At 33.4% G+C, this 26889-nt stretch overlaps 1 protein-coding gene across 1 annotated transcript in view; it reads left to right on the plus strand.

The window, feature by feature from the left end:
- The window catches only part of DNAJC1 (DnaJ heat shock protein family (Hsp40) member C1), a 123786-nt gene that overhangs the window by 62906 nt on the left and 33991 nt on the right, over positions 1-26889 (plus strand). The window contains exons 2-6 of the mRNA XM_017867425.1: positions 14403-14504; positions 14993-15039; positions 22482-22647; positions 23531-23628; positions 24590-24683. Coding sequence (XP_017722914.1) covers positions 14403-14504; positions 14993-15039; positions 22482-22647; positions 23531-23628; positions 24590-24683 — 507 coding nt within the window. The remainder of the gene's footprint in view (positions 1-14402; positions 14505-14992; positions 15040-22481; positions 22648-23530; positions 23629-24589; positions 24684-26889) is intronic.

Here is a 26889-nt window from a genome sequence, read left to right on the forward strand (position 1 = left end):
TAGATTTTTTTTTTTTTTTTCTTTTTTTTTTTTTCTTCTTTTTTTGTTTTTTTTTTTTTTTTTTTTTTTTTTTTTGAGACGGAGTCTCGCTCTGTGGCCCAGGCTAGAGTGCAGTGGCCCGATCTCAGCTCACTGCAAGCTCCGCCTCCCGGGTTCACGTCATTCTCCTGCCTCAGCCTCCCGAGTAGCTGGGATTACAGGTGCCCGCCACCTCGCGCAGCTAATTTTTTTTTTTTTGTATTTTTAGTAGAGACGGGGTTTCACCGTGTTCGCCAGGATGGTCTCGATCTCCTGACCTCGTGATCCGCCCGTCTCGGCCTCCCAAAGTGCTGGGATTACAGGCTTGAGCCACTGCGCCTGGCCTGTTTGGGTGTATTTTAATTGTTCTTTTTCTGCTTTCCTGGCCTGGGCACTTGGTTCATTCATTTTATTTTGTCTTGTTAATAATAGCATATAATGCTGCATAAATTTTCCTCTATGTAGAATTTCATTTCTCATAGATTTTGATGTAAAATATTTTCCCTTTCATTAATTTCTAGGCTATTTGTAATTTAAACTTTTATTTCTGTCTTGAAAAAAAAATTTTTTTTAACTTGTAAGTTGCTGGGGTTTTTAAAAATCATCTTGGTCTCTGATGGGTATTTTATTTGATTATTATTTTAAAATGTAGTCTGTACTATCTCTAAGTTTTAGAATTAAGGCTCCCTTTGTGACCAGACTTATTACTCATTTTTTTAATGAACCGTGAATATAGGCTTGGTATTAACTGCTGGTAATATTTATATTTGTATGCTTATATTTATCTGTATTTTATTTTATTTTATTTTTTGAGACGGAGTCTCGCTCTGTCACCCAGGCTGGAGTGCGGTGGTGCCATCTTGGCTCACTACAAGCTCCGCCTCCCGGGTTCACGCCATTCTCCTGCCTCAGCCTCCCGAGTAGCTGGGACTACAGGTGCGTGCTGCCATGCCCGGCTAATTTTTTGTATTTTTAGTAGAGATGGGGTTTCACTCTTTTAGCCAAGATGGTCTCGCTCTCCTGACCTCGTGATCCGCCTACATCGGCCTCCCAAAGTGCTGGGATTACAGGTGTGAGCCACCGCGCCCGGCCACTTGTATTTATGTTATATATCTTATATTTGTAAACATAAACATCTCAAAAGTGTTTTCAAAATTATTATTCAAATTCTCTATAATTTTGCTTATTTTTTGTTTACTTACTATGTCATACTCTGGTAGAGGTATATTAAAATATTCTGCTGTGATTGTTTTATCAAGTTTTATATTTAGGAGTTTTGCTGTTATGTGAATGAATTTGAAGTGTTTAGAAAATAAAGGTTTATGACTGTTTTAACTTTTCAGTGGATTAGACCTTTTATCATTACTTATTACCACTCTTTGTCTTATTACTTGCTTTTGACCCTGAATTCCCATTTCCACTATTATCAACATTATTGCTTTTCTTTTGTTTGCATCTGGTTTTTCTTCATCTCCATTTTCTGCCTTTTCGGTTTTGTTTCAAAGTTAGTTTGTTGATCAGTTATATTTTGATAAGGGAGCTCAGTATATGTTTGTATGTGTTAATGAGAAACAAATGCTTGATTTTGTTTTTCCTCTCTTGTCTGTAGTATTTGTTATACTTTTTTAAGTTTTCTTTTGTTGGCTTAGTAAAATTTCTTTCTATTAATTTGGAAATTTTTGTATGCTTTTCTGTTACATAGTGGTTACCTTCTCATCCTTAAAGATGATAATAAAACCTGTACTTTTCTACTAATAAATCAAAATCAAATAACAGCTTTTACTTTACCACTTACCTTTCTTGGTTGACTTCCTCTTATTTTTTTCTTTTTTGAAAATTCTAGGCCACTATTAGGTTGTCTCTTATACACTTACAGATATGTATATTACAAATCATAATACTTTTGTATTTATTGTTCACTATTTATGCTTTTTTTAATTATCAAAACTTATAAACAGTAGTAGAGAGAATAGTTTAATGAATTCTATATTTAATCATCGCTCATTTGATAATTATTTTCCTATATAATCCATTTTTTCTGAAGTATTTTAAAATGAATATCAGACATTATGACATTTTATTCCTGAGTGCTTCACTCTGCATCTCTTAGATAAAGAGATACTAAATACCCAGGATACTATTATCCCATCCAATATAATGAATAATTCCTTAATAGCATCTAGTAGCAGTCTTTATTCAGATGTTCCTAGTTGTCCCAAAACTGCCTTTTTACTCTGGTTTAATTTGAATCAGGGGCCAAACAAGTTACATACATTACATTTGTTCTGTTTCTTAAATCTCTTTATTATAAAACTGTCTCTCCTCCCTCTCTTTCTCCCCCGGCTATTGACTTGTTAAAGGGACCTCCTTTTCAAGATAAATCAGTGGCAAGATTTAGTCTAAGATCTAGTTACCAGATTATCGAAATTATTATTTTGTTTTGTGAATAGTTGATCTGGTGTTCCTGCCAACTCAGTTCCCCCAGTAATTAGATATCAGAAGCAGCTGTCTCTTGAATCGGCGGTCTTTTGTTGATCTATATTTTGGAGAACGCTTACCTTTTTAATCTTATGGAGAGGACAGAGGTGTATCCAACTCAAATAAATGTGTTATTCATCTCAATTTATTTAGCTACTAGTTTAAAATAGGGGACAGAATGTATTCCTAAAATAAAGGAACAGAATACATTCTTCTACTGTGCTCGAAATTATTTTCTTATTTGTCAAGAAATCATTCTTATTGACCTTGACTCTCAAAGAATAATAAATGTTCTTTATCAGTAGCCAGGATTTGGTATAGATTAACCTATCACTGGTTACTGTATATAGTTTAAGGCTAAGGAAGTCAATTAAAGTTATAATCTTACATAAATTTTAATACATCTCTCCAAAGAAGGTTGACTTTAACAGTGATCTATTATGGAGAAACCCAAAGCCTCCCCCTACTTCTTTTGTAGGATATTGGCCATAGAAGCCCAGACTTAAAATTTATCATGAAATAAACTATATTCTTGTATTTACTATTTTTGCCATGAAAATTAGTTTTTATTTTGAAACTTATTTCTAAAGCATTTTCTTTTTTCAATTTATTTTAAATTTTATATGCATCTGGTGTAAAATCTTATAATCCTGAAGATACTGTGATGAATCCAAGTTTCCTGCCTTATCCTTCTGATCCACTCACCAGAGACAACTTCCTTTACATATCCCTATTATTTAGTTATTCTAGTGGTGACTGCACTTGTGTAAAGACACATATGTTTGTTTTGGGTTTTTTTGTTGCTTTTTTTTTGAGAGGTTTGGCATGGGGTGAGAAAGCTGTGTTGACTGCTAAATTTACACGTGTGCAGGTCAGAGTAAAGAGGGCAGTCATTAGTAAGAGTTTAGCTTGAGCTTTTCATCGATAAATCAGATACGAAAATGACCCAAAGACCCAGTGAGAAAGATGACATGGAATTACAGTCAAGCATTGCTTAATGATGGGGATGCATTTTGAGAAATGCATCGTTAGGCAATTTTGTCGTTGTTTCAGCATCATAGAGTGCACTTTTACAAACCTAGATGGTATAGCCTACCATACACCTAGGCAACATGGTATAGACTGTTGTTCCTAGGCTACAGACTTGTACAACATGTTACTAAATACTGCAGGCATTTGTAACACAATGGTATTTATGTATCTAAACATAGAAATGGTGCAGTTAAAATATAGTAAAAAGATTTAAAATGGTACTCCTATATAGGTCAGCTCCATTATAATTTTACAGGAACCACTATCATATATACAGGCCGTCATTGACCAAAATGTCATGCAGTGCATTGACTGTATTAACTTTGAGGCAGTTGGTCTTGATTAATAACACTATACAAATTAAGGGTCCCAGGTGTCAATTAGAGTTTGAAGTTCCTAAGTATAATTTGGATGAATGTTGTCTTCCTTCCTCAGTGAATCTGATAGCCAAATAGATGATCTTCCCTTCAATTTAATACTCCTGAGTCTTTTTCAAGGGAGTAGAAGTTTCATTAAGAAGAGTTTACTTTGAGCGGGCCGAGAGCGGTGGCTCACACCTGTAATCCCAGCACTTTGGGAGGCCGAGGCAGGTGCATCACAAGGTCAAGAGATCGAGACCATCCTGGCCAACATGGTGAAACCCTGTCTCTACTAAAAATATAAAAATTAGCCGAGTGTGGTGGCGTGTGCCTGTCGTCACCACTGGGGAGGCTGAGGCAGGAGAATCTCTTGAATCTGGGAGGCAGAGGTTGCAGTGAGCTGAGGTCATACCACTGCACTCCAGCCTGGCAACAGAGTGAGACTCCATCTCAAACAAAACAAACAAACAAACAGAAAAACGGAGTTTCCTTTGGTCAGATCCTGGATGAGATCTTTTGGTTTTGGTTTTGGTTAACTAGCCAAATATTTTTCTACTACCTGGCACACCTAAAAATGTGAATATCACATTTGTGGAGACACTGTATAAATAGAATGAGTTTTAGATTATTGTCAATCCATTGATTAAAATCAGGGTCGGCAAGCTACAGTACTTGGGCCAAAAGCAGCCACTACCTGATTTTGTAATAAAGTTTTATTGGAACACCACCATACCCATTTATTTATGTATTGTCTGTGGCTGCTTTCTTACTACAATGGCAGGATTTAATAGTTGTAATGAAGACTGTTTGACCCACAGAGCCTAAAATATTTACTGTCTGTCCGTTTTCAGAAACAGTTTGCCAATCCCTGATAAAAAGTAAAATAATAAGTTTCCCTTGAGTCACCTAAGGCAGATTTTTCAGTGCTGTTAGGTAGCAAAACTTAGGATAGCGACCATGGAAGGTAGAAAGTTAGGTTGAGATTTTTCTTCTTCTTCTTTTTTTTTTTCAAGTGTGTTTATAACTGTAAATTTTCTTCTAGGCACTGCTTTTACCACATCCTATGTTTTGGCATGGTATGTTTTCGTTTTCATTCATATCCTTCTCTAGTGATTTTTTTACTTTAAAATTAAATATTGTGATTTAATTTTATTCTTGCTTAATCCTCAGTTGTTTTTAATTAGAAAAAATAGTTAACGATTAACTGTTAACATTAATGAATTAAAATCTTCCAGAAGGAATGAATCCAAACAGAAATATCTAACGACTAATAAAACCCTAATATTTTACGGCCTTTCCTATTTTAGTCTCAAATATTCTAAACATAAAGGAAGAAAGAGCTTTTCAGTTTTATTCTTTTAAAAAGAGCATAGGCTTCTCTCCTGCTACTGAGGATGGTCTTCTAACACATTCACAGTCATTTAGAGACAACATAATGGCACATTCATTCGTATCACAGTATTTTCTAATTTCCTTTTTGATTACTTATTTAAAAATGTGTTGTTTAATTTCCACATACATGTGTATTTTTCAAATTTCCTTTTGTCATTGATTTCTGATTTCATTTCGTTACGGTTGGAGAAGGTACATGGTATGATTTCAGTCTTTTTAAATATATTGAGACCTATTTAATAGCCTAAAATACAGTATATCTTGGCTAATGTTCCATATGCACTTCAGAAAAATGTATATTCTCTTTTTGGGTGGAATGTTCTATAGTTGTCTGTGAGATGTGTCTAGTTGGTTTACACTATTGTTCACATCTTCTGTTTTCTTACTGTTCTTTCTGATTGTTCCAGTCATTATTAAAAGTGGAGTATTGCAGTTTCCATTTCTGTAGAATTGTCTATTTCTCCTTTCAGTTCTGTTAAATCTTTACTTCATTTATTTTGGGGCTCTGTTAGGTGCATGTTTATGTTATTTATATTGTTATGTCTTCTTGATAGATTGACCTTTTTGTCATTAAATAATGTCCTTTGTCTTTTGTAACAATTTTTGTGTTTAAATTGATTTTGCCTAATATTGGTATAGCCACCCAGGTCTCTTTTAATTACTGTTTGCAAGGAATATCTTTTTTCATCCATTCCGTTTTGACCTATTTGTATTTTGGTTCTAAAGTGAGTCTCTTATAGACACCATGTACAGTAAATCCTCTCTTGCTGTCATCAGTAGAGTTTTAGAAACTGCCACTTGCAGTAAGTCTTTAAATAGCATCATTTCCTTCAATGTTGTTTCATTATAGCATGAAAAAAATTGTTTTCATTGTATGTCATTTTACTTAAAGTTGCAGTATCTAAGAACCTATCAATGACCGTAAGTGAGGACTTGCTGTGATGAGTCATGTTTGTTTTGAATTCATTCTGCCAATATCTACATTTTAATTGGAGAATTTAAGTCATTTAATTTTAAAGTAATTACAGACAAGGAGCGACTTACTTTTGCTGTTTTGCTATTTGTTTTCTATATATTATAAGTCTTCTTTGTTCTCCTGTTCCTGTATTACTGCCTTTTTTTGTTTTCAGTTTTTTTCCTAGAAAATAAATAAATAAAATAAAGCTATTTTATTCACTTTTAATTTCTTTTACTGTAGATCTTTATATTCTTAGTTTTTGCCATGGGAATTACAATTAACATCTTAATTTATAGCAATCCAGTTTGGATTAATACCAATTTAGTTTCAGTAATGTAAAATTTTGTTAGAATGTTAGATGCAGAAAGGAAAATTAAAATTAATTTAAAAAAAAAGTTGCTCGTATAACAAGCACTGTTCCCTATTCCTTATGTTGTTTATTGTCACAGATTACATTTTTATGTATATAATGTCTGCCATAGACATAGATTTATATTATTTATGATATATTTATAGTTACTGCTTTATGTAACTGTCTTTTAAATCATATAGAGTAAAATTGAAGTTACCAAAATGCATTAATAATGACTTGTATATTTATCTATGTAGTCACCTGTTTTAGTCTGTGCTGCTATAACAATATGCTTTATGCTGGGTAATTTATAAATAACAGAAATTTGTTGCTCATAGTTCTAGAGGCTGGGAAGTCCAAGATCAAGGTACCAACATATTCACTATCTGGTGAGGGCCTGTTCCTCATGGATAGTCCCTTCTGTGTGTCCTTCCAGGGCAGAAGGGCAAAAAAGGCACAGGTCTGTGGGACGTCTTTTACAAGGGCACTAATCCCATTTGACCTAATCACTTCTTAGAGGCCCCACCTCTTAATGCCATCACATGGAGGATTAGATTTCAACACGAGTTTTGGAGGGATGCAAACATTCAGACCACAGCATTATCTTTATCAGTGTTTTTTATTTCTTTGTGCTGATTTGAATTACTTTCTAGTATTTTTTTCTTTCAGCTTGAAGGACTCCTTATAGCATTTCTTATAAAGCATATCTACTAGCAATGAATTCTAGTTTTTTAACTGGGGTATCATAATTTCTTTTGTTTTTGAGGGATAGTTTTGTTGGATATAGACTTCTTGGTTGATAGATTTTTTTTTCCTGTTACTTTACTACCATCTAGCTTCTATAATCTCTGATGAGAAATTAGCTGTTAACTTATACATGATAAGTTGCTTCTTTTGCTGCTTTTGGGACTCTTTCTTTTAACAGTTTGATTATGATGTTTCTAGGTGTGGATCTCTTTAGTTTTCTCCTACTTGGGGTTTGTTGAGATTCTTAGATATGTAGGTGTATGTCTTTTATCAGTTTTTGAGGTTAGATGTCATTTTTTCTTCACATATGTTTTCTCTCCCCTTTTCTCTGTCTTCTTCCTCTTTGGAGGTCCCTTATGTGTTTGTTGGTACTTTTAATAGTGTTCCACAGGTCTCTTAGGCTTTGTTCATTTTATTCATTTTTTTTCCTTTCTGCTCCCCAGATCAGGTAATCTCTGTTGATCTAAGTGTTCATTGATTCTTTTTTCTGTCTACTCAAGCCTGCCGTTGAGCCCCAGCTAGTAAAATTTTCATTTCAATTATTGTATTTTGCTAGTCCAGAATTTCTATTTTGTTTTTTTAAAGTTTATTTTTGTTGATATTCTCAATTATGTGAGACATTATTCTCATACATTCCTTTAGTTCTTTGTACATATTCTTTAAGCATATTTAAAATAATTGATTTAGAGTCTTTGCCTAGTAAATGCAATATATGGACTTCCTCAGGTACAATTTCTATTAATTTTTTTTCTCTGTGTGAGGACCATACTTTCTTGTTTCTTTACATGCCTCATAATTTTTTATTGAGTATTAGACATTTTAGATATATAATGTGGCGGTGATATTTTCTACTTTCTTAGAGGTTTTTGTTGCTGCTTATTGTAGTTGGTGTTGTTTGTCTAGTGACTTTTCTGAAATGGACACTTTTGTAAAGTTTATATTCTGTGCTATGTGTGGCCACTAGAATTTTCTGTTCAATTGGCTTAGAATATCTGGTCAACTAATGATTTGGCAGTTATTTTCTTAACAGTTGGAGCCAGAAATATATAGTCATGCATCACTTAATGACAAGGATGCTTTCTGAGAAATGCATCACTTGGCAATTTTGTCTTTGTGTGAATATCACAGTGTATTCATACAAATCCAGATGGTATAGCCTACTGCAAACCTAGGCTATATGGTATAGCCTATTGCTGCTAGGCTACAAACCTGTATAGCATGTTACTGTACTGAACACTGTAGGCAGTTGTAACACAAAAGTATTTGTGTATCTAAACATATTTAAACATAGTAAAAATACAGTGTAATAGGTAAAAAATGTACGTGTATAGGGTATTTACTATGAATATATCTTGCAGGAGTGGAAATTGCTCTGGGTGGGTCACTGAGTAAGTGGTAAGTGAATGTGAAGGCCTAGGACATTACTGTACGCTATCGTATAAACACTGTACACTTAGACTACACTACATTTATTAAAAATATGTGATCTCTTCAATGATAAATTAACCATACCTTACTATGTAACATTACTACTTTATAAACTTTTTAACTTTTTGACTCTTTTGTAATAACACTTAGCTTAAAACACAAACTCATATATAGCTGTATAAAAGATTTTGTATCCTTATAAGCTTTTTTCTATATTTAAAATTATTTGATTTTTTTACTTTTAAACTTTCTTGTTAAAATTAAGACACAAATACACATGAGCTTAGGCCTACACAGGGTCATGATCATTAATATCATGTGTCATTTAATTGGAAGGTCTTCAGGGTTAGTAACATGCTTGGAACTGTCATCTTTTATAACAGTGCCCCTTCTGGAATATCTCCTGAAGGACCTGCTTGAAGCTGTTTTACACTTTATTTCTTCTACATATTTTTTTAAAAATTACCCTCTGAAATAACCATAATAGTATAGTAAATACATAACCCTATAACATAGTCGTTTATTATCATCAAATATTATGTACAATACACAGTTGTATGTACTATACTTTTATACAACTGGCAGCACAGTAGGCTTGTTTACACCAGCCTCCCCATAAACACGAGTAATACATCGCACTGTGACATTAGGAAGGTAACATGTCACTAGAAGATAGGAATTTTTTAGCTCCATTGTATTGTATTCTTATGGGACCACCATCATATATGTGATTCATTGTTGATGGAAACATTGTTATGTGGTGTATGACTATATAAATATAAATAAATAAATTATATATATATATGTATACATATATATATATAATATATGTATATATATACGTATACATATGTATACGTATATATATACACATACATATATATATACGTATACATATATATACGTATACATATATATATATACACGTATATATATATATATATGGGGAGGGCATTCATAAAATGTGAAAGATACAGCTTTTTGATGGCGGACAGCTATTTGATAAAAACAAAAACAGAAAATGTTTCCCTAGAAGTTAAATAATCCAGGGGCCAGGTGCGGTGGCNTATATATATATATATGTATTTCCAGTGTTTGCCAGTAGACTGTGTATATCTTGGGGCCATGCCTTCAGTACTCATTTGGGCAGTTTATATCTTTCTTAGCTTCAGTTTCTGCTTGTGCAGAGCCTGAAGATCAGCCAGAAGTGAGAACTAGGGCCTTCTCAAGTGTTTCTGAGCGTGTGCTCTGTCCTGGGCACACACATGGCCATCTAGTATCCAAGGAATATGTAGGACTAGATGTCATGTCAGTTTTCACAAGGAACATGTCACTTTTCAGTCTGTGTGCCCAAGCTTTTTGAGAGCTTGTTTGGAGATTCTAGCAGGAGAGCGCAGCTACTTATATACCTTTGACTCAAGACTGGTCCTCCTCTATCAGGGATGGTTGTCCTTTTGGACTGAGCATGCAGCTTCAGGAAGGACGCACATGGAGTGATGAGGGAAGAAGGGGACACCCGCCTGCCAAGCCAGATCAGCCAAATCAACCCTGGCGATCAGTGGGGTGGCAGATGTCGCAGCCAGATCCCCCTCACATCCCCAAGCTTTTTGATAATTAACTGTAGCTTACTATATAACGTTTCTACTTGATGAACTTTTAAATTTTTTATCTTTTTGACTCTTCTGTAATAATGCTTAGCTTAAAACACAAACATATATGTAGCTGTATAAAAATATTTTTGTATCCTTTCAAGCTTTTTTCTATATTTATAGAAACAATTTATGATATCCATTGTTTGCCTCAATTGCTACCCCTTACCCCATTCAGCGCCGGCTAATATATTTGCCTGTAGGCCAGGCACGGTGGCTCATGCCTCTAATCCCAGCACTTTGGGAGGCCAAGGCAGGTGGATTGCTTGAGCTCAGGAGTTTGAGACCAGCCTGGGCAACATGGCAAAACACTGTTTCTACAAAAAATAAAAAACAAATAAATAAAGTTGCCTTTAAATGGTTACGACAGACGGCCTATCTGCCCTGGCAGAGTTCTGAGTGTGGCAAAATAAAAGCAAGCCCTTTACACAGTTTTAAGCCAACAGAGAGGTTAAAACAAAACAACCACAGATCTTTGAGAACAAGGTAAACTCTGATCTCTCTGTCAGCAGGAACCTAACCAAGGCCTTAGGTTGGCATCGTTAAGACCCTTAGTGAGAATCATCTTTTTCTTAAGTGCTTGCCTAATTGCTGTAAATTTTGACAGGTTTTCAGAGATCAGATAAAGTTGATTCTGACAGTTTTTGTCAGGTTATTTTCACTGTTTCTGTGGAGGGACGAACTTGGAGTTCCCTAACATGCTGTTTTTTGCTGACATGCCATTGCATTGTTTCCATTTTGATAAGCTTACATTATTTTCAGGTTTTGTTGTTGTTGTTGTTTTGGAGACAGGGTTTCACTGTGTCACCCAGGCTGGAGTGCAGTGGCGCAGTCATGGCTCACTGCAGCCTCAACCTCCTGGGCTCAAGTAACACGCCCACCTCAGCCTCCCAAGTAGCTGGAATTACAGGCGCATGCCACCACACCCAGCTAATTTAAAAAATTTTTTTTGCACTGATGGGGTTTTTCCATGTTGCTCAGGCTGGTTTCAAACACTTGGGCTCAAGTGATCTGCCTGCCTCAGCCTTCCAAAGTGTTAGGATTACAGGCGTGAGCCACCACACCCAGCCTCAGAGTGTTTTGTTTTGTTTTGTTTTGTTTTGTTTTGTTTTGTTTTTCAAAAGTTAAGATATGTTTCTTCTTCATAGAGGTCACCTGACTGTTAAAATAATTCATGTTTAGCTTGCCAACCATGAATGGTTAGCTTGCACATTTAGAAGGAAAATAATTCTAACAGATGAATCCAGTAGATCTGAGTTAAAGATAGCCATTTCACTCACGTGCTGGCAAAAAATTTTCTCTCCAAGCTAGAGAGATAAAACGCCTAATCCAGTGAATATGGGAGATGAATGTTCTAACATTCAGGCTTCTAATAGAAATGTGATGTCAAATGTATTAGACAAACCAATACATACTAGGGTCTTTACCTTTAAAGCTCCAATGGAACATACATTGTAGTTATGTGGACATGTTCCATATAGTTTATCAGGTCAAGAATGTAACAGTTGTTCTCACTACCTTCCCAAAACTCTATCTCATTGGGAAGTTAGCCCAAATCTGAAGCTAAACAGCCAACATAAAGAGATCTGATTCTGAAGCAATATTTTCTGAGTTTGAATTCATTGAATACCTAATATTAAATGAATACATAAGCTAGTTTGAAGTACAACTTATCTAGAGCATGTCTTTGTAGATAAGAAAATCTTCATGTTTTTCACCTGTATCTACTTGAGGTAGAATTTATTGGTGAAATAACTCTACTGGATAGATTCTCAAGAGGAAAATAGTCAGGCAATATTTGTGTATAAGGAACATAGCCCTGTTCCTTAGAAGAGAGTTGTCTGTATGTGTAGCTGGGTGAAAAACAACATGAGGTTGGTGAACTGTATCCTAAGGTGTAATAATCTGGGGGACCAGGAGGATGAGCCAAGAGGATGGGAGATAAGGCTAAAAAAATTGGAAAACATAGGTGACAGAGGCACCTGGTAGCTGCTCAAGGATTTAGAGTAGGAGAACCGTCTGACCACATTTACATTTGGGGTATATATGGTGACAGAAAAATGGAGGATTGGGGGATCAGAATGGCAAGACTGGAAGCAGGGAACTGCCTTAGGTTACTATTAGTTGTTTTTATTTTTAAGTAAGAAATGTTCCATAGTGAGGATGTATTAATTTTGTAATATAAGAAAATACATAGCTATTATTTTGTATGGAATATACTTGTTGAATAATTTATGATATAGTCCCAATTTTTAAAAAATCTGAGATTAAAATCTCAATTAGAGATTGGTTATTCAGTTGACACTTGATGTCTTTGCTCAACAAAAGGATTCGTCATAGATTTTCATTAGATAATAATTTGTTTCTACCACATTATCTGTAGTCTATGTAGGGAACATGTCAATTTTATTAAGCAAATTAGATTGAAAATTACAACCATGTTACCTGCCGTACTTTAGTAATTTTTATAGCTCCACAGCCTTCCACAAGTCACAAAAATACTCACACCCCGGGTAACATACTGGTCTGGAGCAACAAGCCCCAGAAAACTGATAATAAAAATAATGGTTTGTAAAGACAAGCCTGACAGACTAATTATAGCTTCACTTTGTCTCTCTCCAACTCTATTTAAAAACTATTGATAATATTTAGTCCCAGGTATATAGATTTTTTTGTGTTGGTTTGGTTTGGTGTTTTCATCATTTGAACTTCTTAGTAGTTTTTGAAATTAATTAGACAGTCTGCTATCAGATGAGAGACATTTAATATGCAAGTTTACTCTCATTTTTCCCAATACAAGTATGTTATTTGAATATACTTTAAGTTTAATACAGATCAAGTTTTAAACCCCAGCCAGGCACGGTGGCTCACACCTGTAATCCTAGCTAGCACTTTGGGAGGCTGAGGTGGTTGGATCACTTGAGGTCAGGAATTCGAGACCAGCCTGGCCAACATGGGGAAATCCCGTCTCTACTAAAAATACAAAAATTAGCTGGGTGTGGTGGTGCATGCCTATAATTCCAGCTACTCCAGAGGCTGAGGCACAAGAATCTCTTGGACCCAGGAGGTGGAGGTTGCAGTGAGCTGAGATTGTGCCAGTGTACTCCAGCCTGGGTGATAGAGTCAGACTGTCTCAAGAAAAGTTTTAAACCCTACTTGACAGTGTATTCTTTGTTATTATTATGCATTTTATACTGGCCATGTAGAAATCATGTTGTCTGATTTTACCTGTGCACACAGGATTATATAAAATGTAATTTTAATATCCACTTAATCTAAGTACTGAACCGTGGTAACCTTTTAGATATATTTAAACTATACTAGTAATACATAAATATTGGGCAAATTTATTTTTATGAACCAGACTGAGGAGGCTGGCCAACATTGAAAATACCCTTTAAAGTACTAAGTAAATAAGTATAGTATATTTAACTCTTTCTAATGATAATAATTTTTGATAAATGCGAATTTAACTCCCTTCAGATAGGCATGCTTTTTGACATGTGAAAGTGAGATTCCGTAAGTTGTTGCTAAGATGATAAACTCAATATAAATAACAGTAGAGAAACCATACGGTTAGCCTGGGATTCAGAAATTGGCTTTAACATTTGCCAATAAATAAAGAGTTTCTTTGAAGGCACACAGATGTATTAATTTTAATTTGTTTCTTTTGATCTCTTAATTGCTGAAAAAGATTTATTGGTTAATTTTAGGAAGGCAAGTGTTTGAAAAGTTTCGCCAAATACTGTCTTCTTTAACTGACTGTATGGTAATGAAAAGTTAAGAGGAGAGCCAAATTAGATTGAATAATTGTTCAGTCATGTGGGTCAGGCTAGTTGCATAGCCTGGTTGTTAGACTGATTGCTCAAATTACATTGCCTGGGGTCCTGCACTTGGTTGGCTGTCTTCTCAGATCTTAACAAGGTTCTGGGAATTTCTTTTTCTGACAAAGTTTGCTTTGTATTTTCCCCTCCCCCTACCACCTCCAGGATGCATCATCTGCAGACATCAGAAAAGCATATCGTAAGCTTTCACTAACTTTACATCCAGACAAGAATAAAGATGAAAATGCAGAAACTCAGTTTAGACAAGTAAGTGAAATATGCTATTATATATATTTTTGTGACAAATGTATTAATATGTTGATGGTAGAAAATTCACTTATATATGGAATATTTTCATTTGAAAATGAGGTAGTAGTTTAAAATATAGTGTATGTGTTTTATTCAAGTTTCTACAAAATACGTTTTACCATTTTGTATTAGCATCTCTAAATTCTTGGAGGGTCATAATTGTCATAATTTTCTTGTCTAAATTACAGCTTTTGTTTTTAAAATGCACATTTTAAGATAAGTATTACTTTTGTAACTGTCACAAAGGTTTATTTTGATATCAAGCATTTTTAACCTCTTAAGGTACTACCAAAACATAAAGTGTTACTTATAATTGAGATTTCATCTGTTTATTGTATATATGGGCACATAGGATTTGCTGCATGTGTATTGTAGTGCCTTCACTCTCCTACGTGATTTCTTATAGTTGAGAGTATTTTTATTTTAAAGTAATGCTTTTATTTTAGTTGGTGGCCATTTATGAAGTTTTAAAGGATGATGAACGAAGGCAGAGGTGAGTGTTCATTTCTGCTTTTGAATTAAGATGTTATAATTTCATGCAACAGTTTATAAAGAATTAAGTCTCCTTAAACATTTTGTTATGTTAGTATTTTATTTTGTTCCTTCCAAGAAATGCAGTGTTTTAAAATGTGTGTTTGAAGCAGAGTTAATTTTATTTGAAAGTATTCACTAGATTGATTCGATACTTACAAGATTCAAGATTATGAGTCATAATGTTAGCAAGTCCTGGCTTCCTTAATACGACTTTTAACGTGAGTGTTTATGCCCTGGGAAATGCAAATACTGCTTGAATTCAAATAAATGTCCATTCTTTCCCGTATGTCAGTAATAGCTCCTATCTGTGCCTGGTGCTTGGTGCTTTTTCCCCCACTATTCCTTAAATGTTTGAATTAGACCATAGCGATAGTCAAGTTAGTACTCTTTCTTGATCTTTCCTCACTCTCAAAATAACCCAATTATATAAGCTTCTGTAAGCCTGTAGAAGATAGGGGTGGAAGAAAACTTCGCTTCTTGTGTCTATTTCTTTTGCCTCCTTCCCTTCCTTTACTCTGCTCCAGCGATTCTGCATTGAGGGTTAAACTTCAGAGTGGTGGCAGTCCCTCACACTAAGACTTCTCTGTGCCCCTTTCAGAAGAGTGGCAATATATTTATGTAGTAGTTTATAATGCCAGTGACTTAAGAGGAGATTACACAGAGGCCCCTTTCCTCTACTCCTACAGAAAGTATGGAATGTAGACATCATTTCAGCAACCTTCTAAGTTTTTTGAGTCAGACCACAACACATATGCACATACACAACTAAAACAATAGTTTCACAAAATACTTCTTATTGCAGGTTAAACACATCATTTTCTATTCTAGGCTAGACTAGTCTTTTGGTGTTTTTTATTTATTTATTTTTTTAAAATGTTGGTTGTGGTTCACTAAATTGATTTCATGAGACACTAGTGGACCACAATCCAAAATTTGAAAATGTTGTTCTACAGTACAAGAGTACCTTTAAAAAACAAAGCAAAACAACACCTAGGTATTTGAGATTTAGGCAAAAGCCAACTTAAATATCTGTATACTTCAATAGGGGGGTAATACATCTTTAGACAACTCTATAAATTATGCTGTGTTACATTCTGAATCTTTCCTCAAATGTATTATCTGGAATTAGTCTGTATCCTAAAATGTTATCTACCATTCTTGATTCTCATCTTAACCGTTTAATTTGAATACCTCTGCTTGTCAGATTGCAAAGCACAAGGATTCAAGATCTTCTCTTAAAGTGTTCTTTGCTTTATAACAAGGGCTGGCATTGGTCCAGATACCATAGCAGACATTCCTCTGGTTTGAGATAATCCATAGTGTTGAAAGAGTCCGAGAAGTGTGTTGAAAGAAGTTTTGGTCATTCTGCGCATATTTTCTAGTTAGTTTCTCTATGAGCCCTAGTTTTATTTCACACATTTAAGAATGTGTCTGTAAAGGTAGCTTTATTTAGTCTTCTAATATCTCTGGCTTGAGGTTTTTTCTTTTTGTTTGTTGTTATTTTAAGTCAGTAAACTTTGTAATTTCTTTCAGTTACCAAAATTATTTCTATCTTTTCAAAACAAATCACTTCTTATATATAAATGGTTTCTTCATTAACATGGAATCATCTATTAATAAATAACATCATCTCTTTAGGATTAGTTCTCTCATTTATTTTAGAGAGTTGATAGAAAAAAATGAATGTGACAGTTACACAAACAGCTGTAGTATTTATACCCCTTGAGGCACAAGTAACTCTTTGGTAACTGGTTTTCCTTGAGGCAAAAGTCTTAACTAATCAAGCTAAGAATCACTCCTCTAAAGCTTGTGCCTGAGGCCAGGTGACCTGTGAGTATTTAAACATAGGAGACAGACATCTCTGCAATTACTTAATGTTTATAATTCCTTTAGGGAAAAAAAGAAGAGCACAGTCAGCATTTTCTTCAAAAGAAGATTATCTACATATTGATATAAAAGGTGCTTTTTGGTATCACAATTATTTACTATAAATATTCATTAAGTAATACTTTCAAATGTGTAACCTTCCAGGAATTGGTAATTTGGGAAATTGTCAGACATGTTTCCTATTTATTTTCCTTTTATATAATTGTGTTTTCTCTGAAATCAGATGCATTATTTGAATTTTGCTGGAAAAGGGAATAGCAGTGAAATTGATAAATTAACAAACCAAATAACTTTTTATAGAAAAGAAAGGAAAGGCTGGCTGGGTACAGTGGCTCACATCTGTAATCTTAGCACTTTGGGAGGCTAAGAAGGGCAGATCCCTTGAACTCAGGAGTTCGAAACCAGCCTAGGCAACATGACGAAACCTCGTTCTGCAAAAAATACAAAAGTTAGCCTGGCATGGTGGCACATGCCTGTAGTCCCAGCTATTCAGGAGGCTGAGGTGGGAGGATTGCTTGAACCCCAGAGGCAGAAGTTGCAGAGAGCTCTAATTGCACCACTGCGCTCAGCCTGGGCCACAGAGCAAGATCCTGTCTCAAAACAAAAAAAGAGGAAAAAGAAAATGTCAGCTTTGTTTGATTTTTTTAATGTCCTTATTTGGGTATAATTTGCATACAATAAAAGTCACCTGTTTTAAGTGTACAGTTAAATGCTTTTTAGTAAATTTACAGGCTTGTGCAAACCATCACCACAGTCCAGTTTTAGAACATTTACATCATTTCAAAAAAGCTTTAGCCCGTTTGCGGTAATTCTTCACCCTGATCTCCAGCTCCAGGCAATTACTGATCTATTTAGTGTATTTACAAATTTGTCCTTTCTGGACATTTCATATAAATGGAATCATGCAATATGTAGTTTTTTGTATGTGGCTTCTATTAACATAAGGTTTTTGAGATTCATCCATATTGTAGCATATACCAGTAGTTCATTCTTTTCTATTGCTGAACAGTATTCCATCGTATGGATATACCACTTATGTTTATCTGTTCACCAGTTGATGGACATGTGAGTTGTTTCCAGTTTGGGGCTATGATGAGCAAGGCTTCTGGGAACATTCACATAAACTTCAGATGGACATATGTTTTCGTTTCTCTTGGTTAGATTCCTAGGAGTGCACTTGTGAATAAACGTTTAAGCCTTTTTCTCCCCCAAGAACATAGACTATAGCATGAAAACACACTCATGTACTGCATAATGACATTTCACTCAATGAGGGACCACATATACAATGCTAGACGAGTGCAATGGCTCACACCTGTTATCCCAACACTTTGGGAGGCTGAGGTGGGAGTTTGGCTTGAGCCCAGGAGTTTGAGACCAGCCCTGGCAACAAAGCTAGACCCTATCTCTACAAAGAATAAAAAAATTAGCAGGGTGTGGTGTGCCTGTAGTCCCAACTACTTGGGTAGCTGAGATGGGAGGATTGCTTGAGCTACTTGGGAGGCTGAGATGGGAGGATTGCAAGGCTGCAGCGAGCCATGATCGTGCCATTGTACTCCACCCTGGGCGAAAGAGTGAGACCCCATCTCTAAAACAACAACCACAGCAACAAAAAAACCCAATGCTTGTCCCATAAGATTATAATATGGTATTTTTACTGTACCTTTTCTGAGTTTAGATATACAAATACTTATCACTGTGTTATAGTTGCCTACAGTATTCAGTACAGCAACATGCTATACAGGTTTGTAACCTAGAAGCAATAGGCTACCATGTAGCCTACATGTGTAGAAGCTGTACCACATAGGTTAATGTAAGTACACCATGATGTTCACACAACGAGGAACTTGCCTAACGGTTTGCCTAATTATGCATTTCTCAGACCCAATCACTGTCGTTATTAAAGCATGCCTATAACAGGTTTTCGTGGTTATTGTAAGAAAGCCTAGCTTAGCAGCCTTCTCTAAACTCTTTAGCTAACTTACTTTGGGAAACAATAGCCCAGCTATGTTCCAACAAATTTTTATGAGTGCCCTGAATGTTAGTTGAGGTAAAGTACTGAGTACCAGCCATTACATTTATATACTAGATTGCGCTTTAGTAATATTAACATAGCTACTTTTGTTTAAAATATATTATGAATTTTTAACCAGTCTTCTTTTGCTAAGTTGTGAAACTTTAAAATATTTTGTCTGTTTCATGTTACTATATTTATATAAGTTGAATGTGTTTTTAGTTTACTAAACAACGTTTTATTTACAAATGCAGTTAAAAGTATAGTTATTCAGCCTTAATATGTTAAACTTTTATAAATTCATTAACTAGTTATTGTAAATTTGATTACAGGTGTGTTCGAATCAAAATAAACGTTAGTCTGAGAATAGGAAATTTACTTTAGCACCTTTCCTAAATAAAGTGCAGTGTACCACAATTTTTGGTGTATATATTGTTTTTTCAAAGAAGAATGAGAACAATTAATTTAGACATATTTCAGCTTTGTAATACAGAAAATTCATAATTTAGGCACATGCTAGAATTATTTAAATATTTTCATAATATACAGATTTTTAATTTTAGTTACGTACTTACTATTTGATATTTCAAAAAATAGTAACATTTTAAATTTCCATGCATTTTTCTGCTGGTAACTTTAAAAAAATTTTAAATTTGTTTTCCATTATTTGTATTAGCCTAAATATGTTTCATGAATTGCAGATTATAGTATGAAACTCACTAATGAGTATGTAACCATTATTTTATGTTCATGATGTATATTGTAAGAAAATCAAGTGAAATAAACACACATTAGGCCATATGTTGGATGTGTGGAACTGATTAATGTTTTCATTTCCAAGAAAATTCCATTATAATTCCCTGTGATTTTAGCATTAGTGATATTTTTTATCATAGAGATCTATTTCTTTATATCTTACAACACATACATTTGTACATTCTTAATCTGACTTTAACAAATGTTGAGAACAGTTTGTGTGAATCCCAAATACAGAGCATTTTAACAGTGTTATATGTTTAAATACAGAAAAGCCTAATAAAGTGATGTTTTAAATTTTATGTGTCAACACAGTATTTCTTCTTAAATAACTTATGAAAATAGTGTCTGTGTGTACTTTAAGAAATGTATTTTCAATGTTTCATCAGGAAAGCAGTGATTTATCTTTTAACAGCATATATTCTAAAAAGTGAACTATAATGGAAGCTATCTTTCCTTAAAATGGCCAGTCGTGTGAGCCATAATGTTCATTGATAGTAAAATCAATAGAGCATTGATTCGAAGCTTAATCCTTAGAGACTGTTATTTAGAGTGACAGACATAGCCTAGTAAATATCTAGTTCTGTTTAATGTGTTCAGTGCATGAGGTTTTGCTATCTTGAATGTGTGCACTAAATACAATTTATACGTAGGGTAGAAAATAGTAGCTATTAACAGACACATAGCACTTTCAGTTACGATGGTGATAAAATATTTGATAAGAGATTCTTAGCTATGAGTTCAGCTGTTTTCTCTTCTGCTATAGTTTAGTTATATCCAAAGCAAATTTAATACGTAAGAGTGCTATTAAGGAATTGTCTCCATTTTCTTAGATGTTCTTTATCAATAACTATACTTTTTTTCCTGAAATTATTTCATGGGAGAGGTTTGCTGAAAATAATGATTTTATATTCACCTTTTTTCCCCTCAAGAAATCTGAAGTAGAATATGGATTGAGAATAGATTCAGGACTTAAGATTGATTGGACTTCATTTGAATGTTGTAACCTTATGTTAGAGCACTTGAAACCTTTTACCTATACATTTCTCATTTAAAATGAGCCGGTTTTATAAGATTGATTTAAACATAAATTTTTGATAACATGAATGATAGTTTCTTATGAAGTCATATTATTATATATTGATGTTAATATTCAAGCATTTCGATAAATATTGAAAAAGAATAACACCAGATATTTCTGATCTAGCTACTGCCAAACCATACATTAATTTGTAGACTCTTGTATGTTACACAATTTGCTTTTTAAGAGTTTAGTACTAATTAATGTCCTTTCCTTTCAACATTGGTTATTCCAATTTGTTGATACTGTTATTAATAACCTAAGTTGATCACAAAGGTTTTCTAGATTTGCTAATAAAATATATTTTGCATTTATATCTGATGTTTTTCTGCTGAAAAAAGAAGTTGCCTGTAATAAATCCTCTGCTTTATTTTTTTAGCATATCTCCAAGGTATCAATTTAATAACTATCAAAGTAGCTACTGCAGTTGTTGCATTTAAATTGATTTACATGTCAAGACTGGCAGTTTAGCAGCTGCGCTATTATTCCTAGATCGGTCAATTTACTTGAGAAAAACCTACTACTGAGTTCTACTGACCTGCCTGACAATATAGGCCCTATTTCTATTCCTGTAATTAGGCCTGCAACTAACTCAGAATATTTTTAATTAAAATATTTTGGTCAATGTGTTGCACCAAATTAGGCCTTTCAGTGAAGATTTAATTCTGGAAATAGTGTGATTAGAATATTTAATGAGTTGTGTTCAATTAAGATTAACAGGTTGTGTGTGTTGAACACAGTGTGTGTGACCATTTTGAGTTTTACAATCATAAATGCTACTCCTTATTTTTAACCTCAAAGATATTTGTTTAATAGTTGTCTGACAAGTAAATTTAAATTCAGTTGAAAATTTATTTTAAAGTAACTTTTTTATCCTGATAGTACCAATAAAGCTGATTTGAAATGCATCAGCTTTTTAAAGGACTAGGAAAGCTTTTACTTGTTAATGTTGTTCTCTTCCAGCAAAAGCCAAAAATGAGGAAATCGCCACTTAAATGTTTACAAATAAACAGTTGAGAAATCCAACATAAACACTGGTTGTTTCCACATCTCTTTCTAATTTGGGAGTCTTTTATTTTCTAAAGGAATATAGCAATACAAAATTAAAAGGTACTCAATTTTATAGGCTTTTACCTCATTTAAAAGCTTTGATAAAATCGTGTGTATAAATATTTCAACATTGAGCCACCATAGTATAGGGGTAGAAATAAAAGCACTGACTAGAAAATTTATTCAGAATTTGATTCAATTAATATGTAATTCACGGTAACAAACAGCTCTTATCTTGATCTTTCTCCTGTTGAGATCCTTCTTTTTGTTGCTGACTTCAACGGTAGAGTCTTTACTGTAGACTAGTAGACAGGTAGACTACATGTAGCTCCTTTAGTTTAGATGTCACTCCAGGAGTCACATCTTTGGGTGCTGCAAAAATATGAGATCTAGTATCCACAGTATATTATTGGGCACTTTTTTGAAGAGTGTCAGTGACTACAGCTATCTACAGTGCTTTGAATTTACTAGATATTATAATGCTGGGAATGTACATAAACATTATCTATTTTGGATAAATTATTTTCTTTTTCCTCTTTGTAGTATAGGCACAAATAATTTTTTTGTTTTTATTTTAAACTCCCCATGAAAAACTGTTATATTTGTACTGTAGGTACGATGATATTCTGATCAATGGACTTCCAGATTGGCGACAGCCTGTATTCTACTACAGGCGGGTGAGAAAAATGAGCAATGCTGAGCTGGCATTACTCTTATTCATTATTCTCACAGTGGGTCATTATGCTGTAGTTTGGTCAATCTACCTGGAAAAACAACTGGTAAGTATTAGTAATAAATCAAATGAACTTAGCCTCCTTAATTTTATATGGAATTTCAGACATTTATTTTTCAACTGATGAAAATTTCTATTTCTCTGTGTATACTTCTTATTCTAATAGTTTTATACTCAATGTTTGACATATTTCTAAGTCAAGAAGAACCCATGAAATAAGAAAAAATATTCTTCTTTAAAAAATGTGGCACCTTAAGTTTGTTATAACAACTTTGTGGGAGAGCCCACATACCTAGCTGGGATTAGCGAAGATAGAACCATGTTTTAATATTCACCTTCAAATGAAATTTTTTTTATGGTAAGACTGACTTTAGATTTTTTTGTGTCATAGGCCTTTATATAATGAATGTTTACTTTTAAAATGTTTTAAGTAAATAAATAAAATTGGAAATGAATATAATATTCTAACTTCAAAGATCAACTGGTTAAAAAATTATTATACTTTTCTTGGTTTAATATGCTACTCTATAGTTTATTCTTTTGTGGGTTTTTATTTATATGTCCAAGATAATCAAACATATTTATCAGTATTCATGAATTAGCATCTGTTTACTCATTCCTTTTGAAGTGACATTATTAAAGTTGGATGAATGAGAAAAAGTGAGTTGAATGCTTTCTCTTCTTAGAAAACTTTGATTGCTATGGAGATGCACATGACTGACAGTGCTGAACTTCACGTGTGTTTAAGGCCTGGATACCATGGCAACAGTTATTGTGAAAGATTGATGATTTTACTTAATCATGTTGGACCCTACATACATTTGCATAAATGTTCCTCTATAATGTTTACCCTTCACAGAAGAGCCTAGATAACATTTGAAGTGTACATGTTAATGATAACCTGTAACCATAATTCTTTCCACATTAAGGATGAACTGCTAAGTAGAAAAAAGAGAGAAAAGAAAAAAAAGACTGGCAGCAAGAGTGTGGATGTATCAAAACTTAGTGCTTCAGAAAAAAATGAAAGGTGAGAGTATATAAAAATACTTCATAATTTGAAGCTGTTTTAAAATATATCTTTAATATGATTCAACTTCATATGTATATTTACATGTGTTCTCATTTATATCTGTGGTAGTCTTATAAAAGACTAATAAGGTGCCATTGTTTATGAGACAAATTCTAATCTTAAGCAAAATTTCTTCAGGTTTTTTTCCCCCGTATGAAATGTTAATATGTATTTAAATAATCCCTCAAATTCTTCTAGTTTGAAATTTTTATACTGAACTTTAGAAACAAAGTACTATTAGATGGACTTATCACTTAGCTCAGGAGTGACCGTATGTAGAGAAGCGGTGATATGCAGTACACTCAGAAAGATACCACCATTTCTTCTATTGATTCATAGAAAGGAATAAAGGGTTTAAATAGTTCACACAGCAGGGCATGAACTGGGATCAATGAGGGATGGAGATCAGAGACTATTCTGCCTGTCTTCTATTCTGATGACATCAGTGAGTAATGCTTCAGTGAACTGCAAATGACATTAATTTTTATGTATTGGTTTGTTTATGCTACAGTCTTCATATCTGGTTGTCAGCACTTGGGAACACTCTGATGATGGTTAGTTTTTTTATAGCTGAAGTAATCATAAGGCTTAAGAATTCATTGTACAAAGTGATGAAAAGCCCAGGTTAGAAAGAGGGCTTTTGTTTATCTTTGTAACTTGATTAGGAACCTCCTTCCCCAAAATCTTAGCCTGGTTTCTCTTACATGCTATATATATTGCATTTGTTGTGACTACTATATTTCATGATAGCGTAAGTCAGTTATAAATATTTCAGTGAATAGTTTCTTCATTTTTTTTTTTTTGTTGAAGTAGTCATTCAAAAAAGAATTCATGATCTTTATAAAAATATTTTGTCTCCCAACTTTCTCTGTATATTCCTCATTTGTTGTATGTTGTTCTTTTTTCTCCCTCCCTTTAGATTGCTGATGAAACCACAGTGGCATGATTTGCTTCCATGCAAACTGGGGATTTGGTTTTGCCTTACACTAAAAGCATTACCTCACCTAATCCAGGTAAAATGTACCTCTTTTATATAACATTAGATCCTTTATTTTTAATCATTCACGAAATAATTTATGCCCATGTTGGCTTTCTGAATGCCGATATGCAGTGGATGCTGTATAATGTTGATTGAGTAGGATTTTTGTAAGTTAAACCTAATTTAGACAATTCTAAGATTATTTAGATATCTGTTTCTGTAATTATCTTTTACAATGGTTTTAGATCACCTTAGAGTCCCAAGATACTAGAAAAAGAGAAAAATACTATCTTTAGTACAGAGATAAAAGCAATAAAATTTAATCCACTGTTATCATTAAAAGCATAACCAGTAAAAGGAACAGCATTCAAGTAGCTTGCCACCCATTATTTTAATAGCATTTAAGTACAGAGTGTTAAAAAAAAGAAAAGAAAACCAACCTTTACATGAACATCTGTATAATTATGCCAAAATATATATTGCATTCCATTTTATTTGCAAATTTAAGAAGAGTGAGGACATTTTGTCTTTTATAGGTAGTTTCTTGTTTCTATTTAGTCTTGATTAAATAATAAAATGTGGATATATATCATATTTATGTCAGTTTCTTTTTTTTTTGAATTTAGTATATCAAAGCATATTTTATTAAATTACTGCTTTGTTAATTTTGGTTATTGCATCATTTTAGAAAATCCCCAACACGTAAATATTTGAAAGTAAATAAAACACTTTTGGTGTACAGATTCTGAGTTGAGATTGTAATTTTGGAGAGAAATGTTTTATTTTAGAAAATAAGTGTTTATAATCTAGTGGACCAGATAATATTCTATTCAGTTCTGCCCACTTTGTAGTTATATATTAGAGCTATTTTCCTGATTGTTTAAGGAAGCTGATGACTACAACTTCTGCATTTTCCTTTATTTTCTCATAATGAAAATTTTATATTTAAAGGAGAAATGAACCAAAATACTAGTGTGCTTCTTTCTATCCTTTGAGAAATTACCAGTTTTCCATAAGTTCATCTTAATAGTTATTGCTTATAGAATCTTATANTAATTTTGGTTATTGCATCATTTTAGAAAATCCCCAACACGTAAATATTTGAAAGTAAATAAAACACTTTTTGGTGTACAGATTCTGAGTTGAGATTGTAATTTTTGGAGAGAAATGTTTTATTTTAGAAAATAAGTGTTTATAATCTAGTGGACCAGATAATATTCTATTCAGTTCTGCCCACTTTGTAGTTATATATTAGAGCTATTTTTCCTGATTGTTTAAGGAAGCTGATGACTACAACTTCTGCATTTTCCTTTATTTTTCTCATAATGAAAATTTTATATTTAAAGGAGAAATGAACCAAAATACTAGTGTGCTTCTTTCTATCCTTTGAGAAATTACCAGTTTTTCCATAAGTTCATCTTAATAGTTATTGCTTATAGAATCTTATATTTTGTTTACAGTTAATAGAGAAAAAGTACAGTATTTTGGTAATTTGAAAGGCTTGTTTTTAAGTTGTTTAGCGTGTTATATTGTTTGCTTGAAAAAATACTCTGCAATGCTTGTATGCTGTCTGTAAGACTTAATGAGAGAGGAAAAGTCTTTATCACACTGGTATGTTTACGAGAAAATGAGACGGAAAAATAATTTTAGGGCAGATTTTCTTATTTTTTTAAGTCTGATAATTTTTTGCAAACTTTGGAATCTGTGCAACAGGCAAACCAGAATATAGATGAGTTTAAAAGTATATTCATGAGGCAGTATAAATGGAATATTACATAAGATGTCAATATTAAAAACTTCTTTGTAATTTTAATCTAATTTGAGATAAAGTTTATTTGGTAAAATTAACGTATTTCTTGTTTAGCATGTAGGGTAATTTACCATACTAGAACCAACATATTATTATGGCTTAGATTTATAATTTACTTTAAAATACTTGCCTGTGATAGCTGTTAATTCATGTAACAGATTGATTGTTTTGCCTCATCATAAATTTGTAGAAAATATACAAAAATGAGGAATTTTACAGAAACTTTTAGTTTCTTTAGAAACTCTGCTTTTTTTAACTGATCAGTTTAAATTTTAAAGTTTTTACTTACTTGATGGTACCTGCTGCCTTTCAGTTTTGAGATGCGAGGCATTAGGGTTTCAAGACCTTTTACATCTAATTTTTAAATTTTATTTTAATTATTTCTTCTTGATAAATAGATTTCAAGAAGAAAAGTAAGATGATTTTCCTT

The sequence above is a fragment of the Rhinopithecus bieti genome, unplaced genomic scaffold, assembly GCF_001698545.2.
Source record: "Rhinopithecus bieti isolate Rb0 unplaced genomic scaffold, ASM169854v2 scaffold_3041, whole genome shotgun sequence".
Classification (NCBI taxonomy): Eukaryota; Metazoa; Chordata; class Mammalia; order Primates; family Cercopithecidae; genus Rhinopithecus; species Rhinopithecus bieti.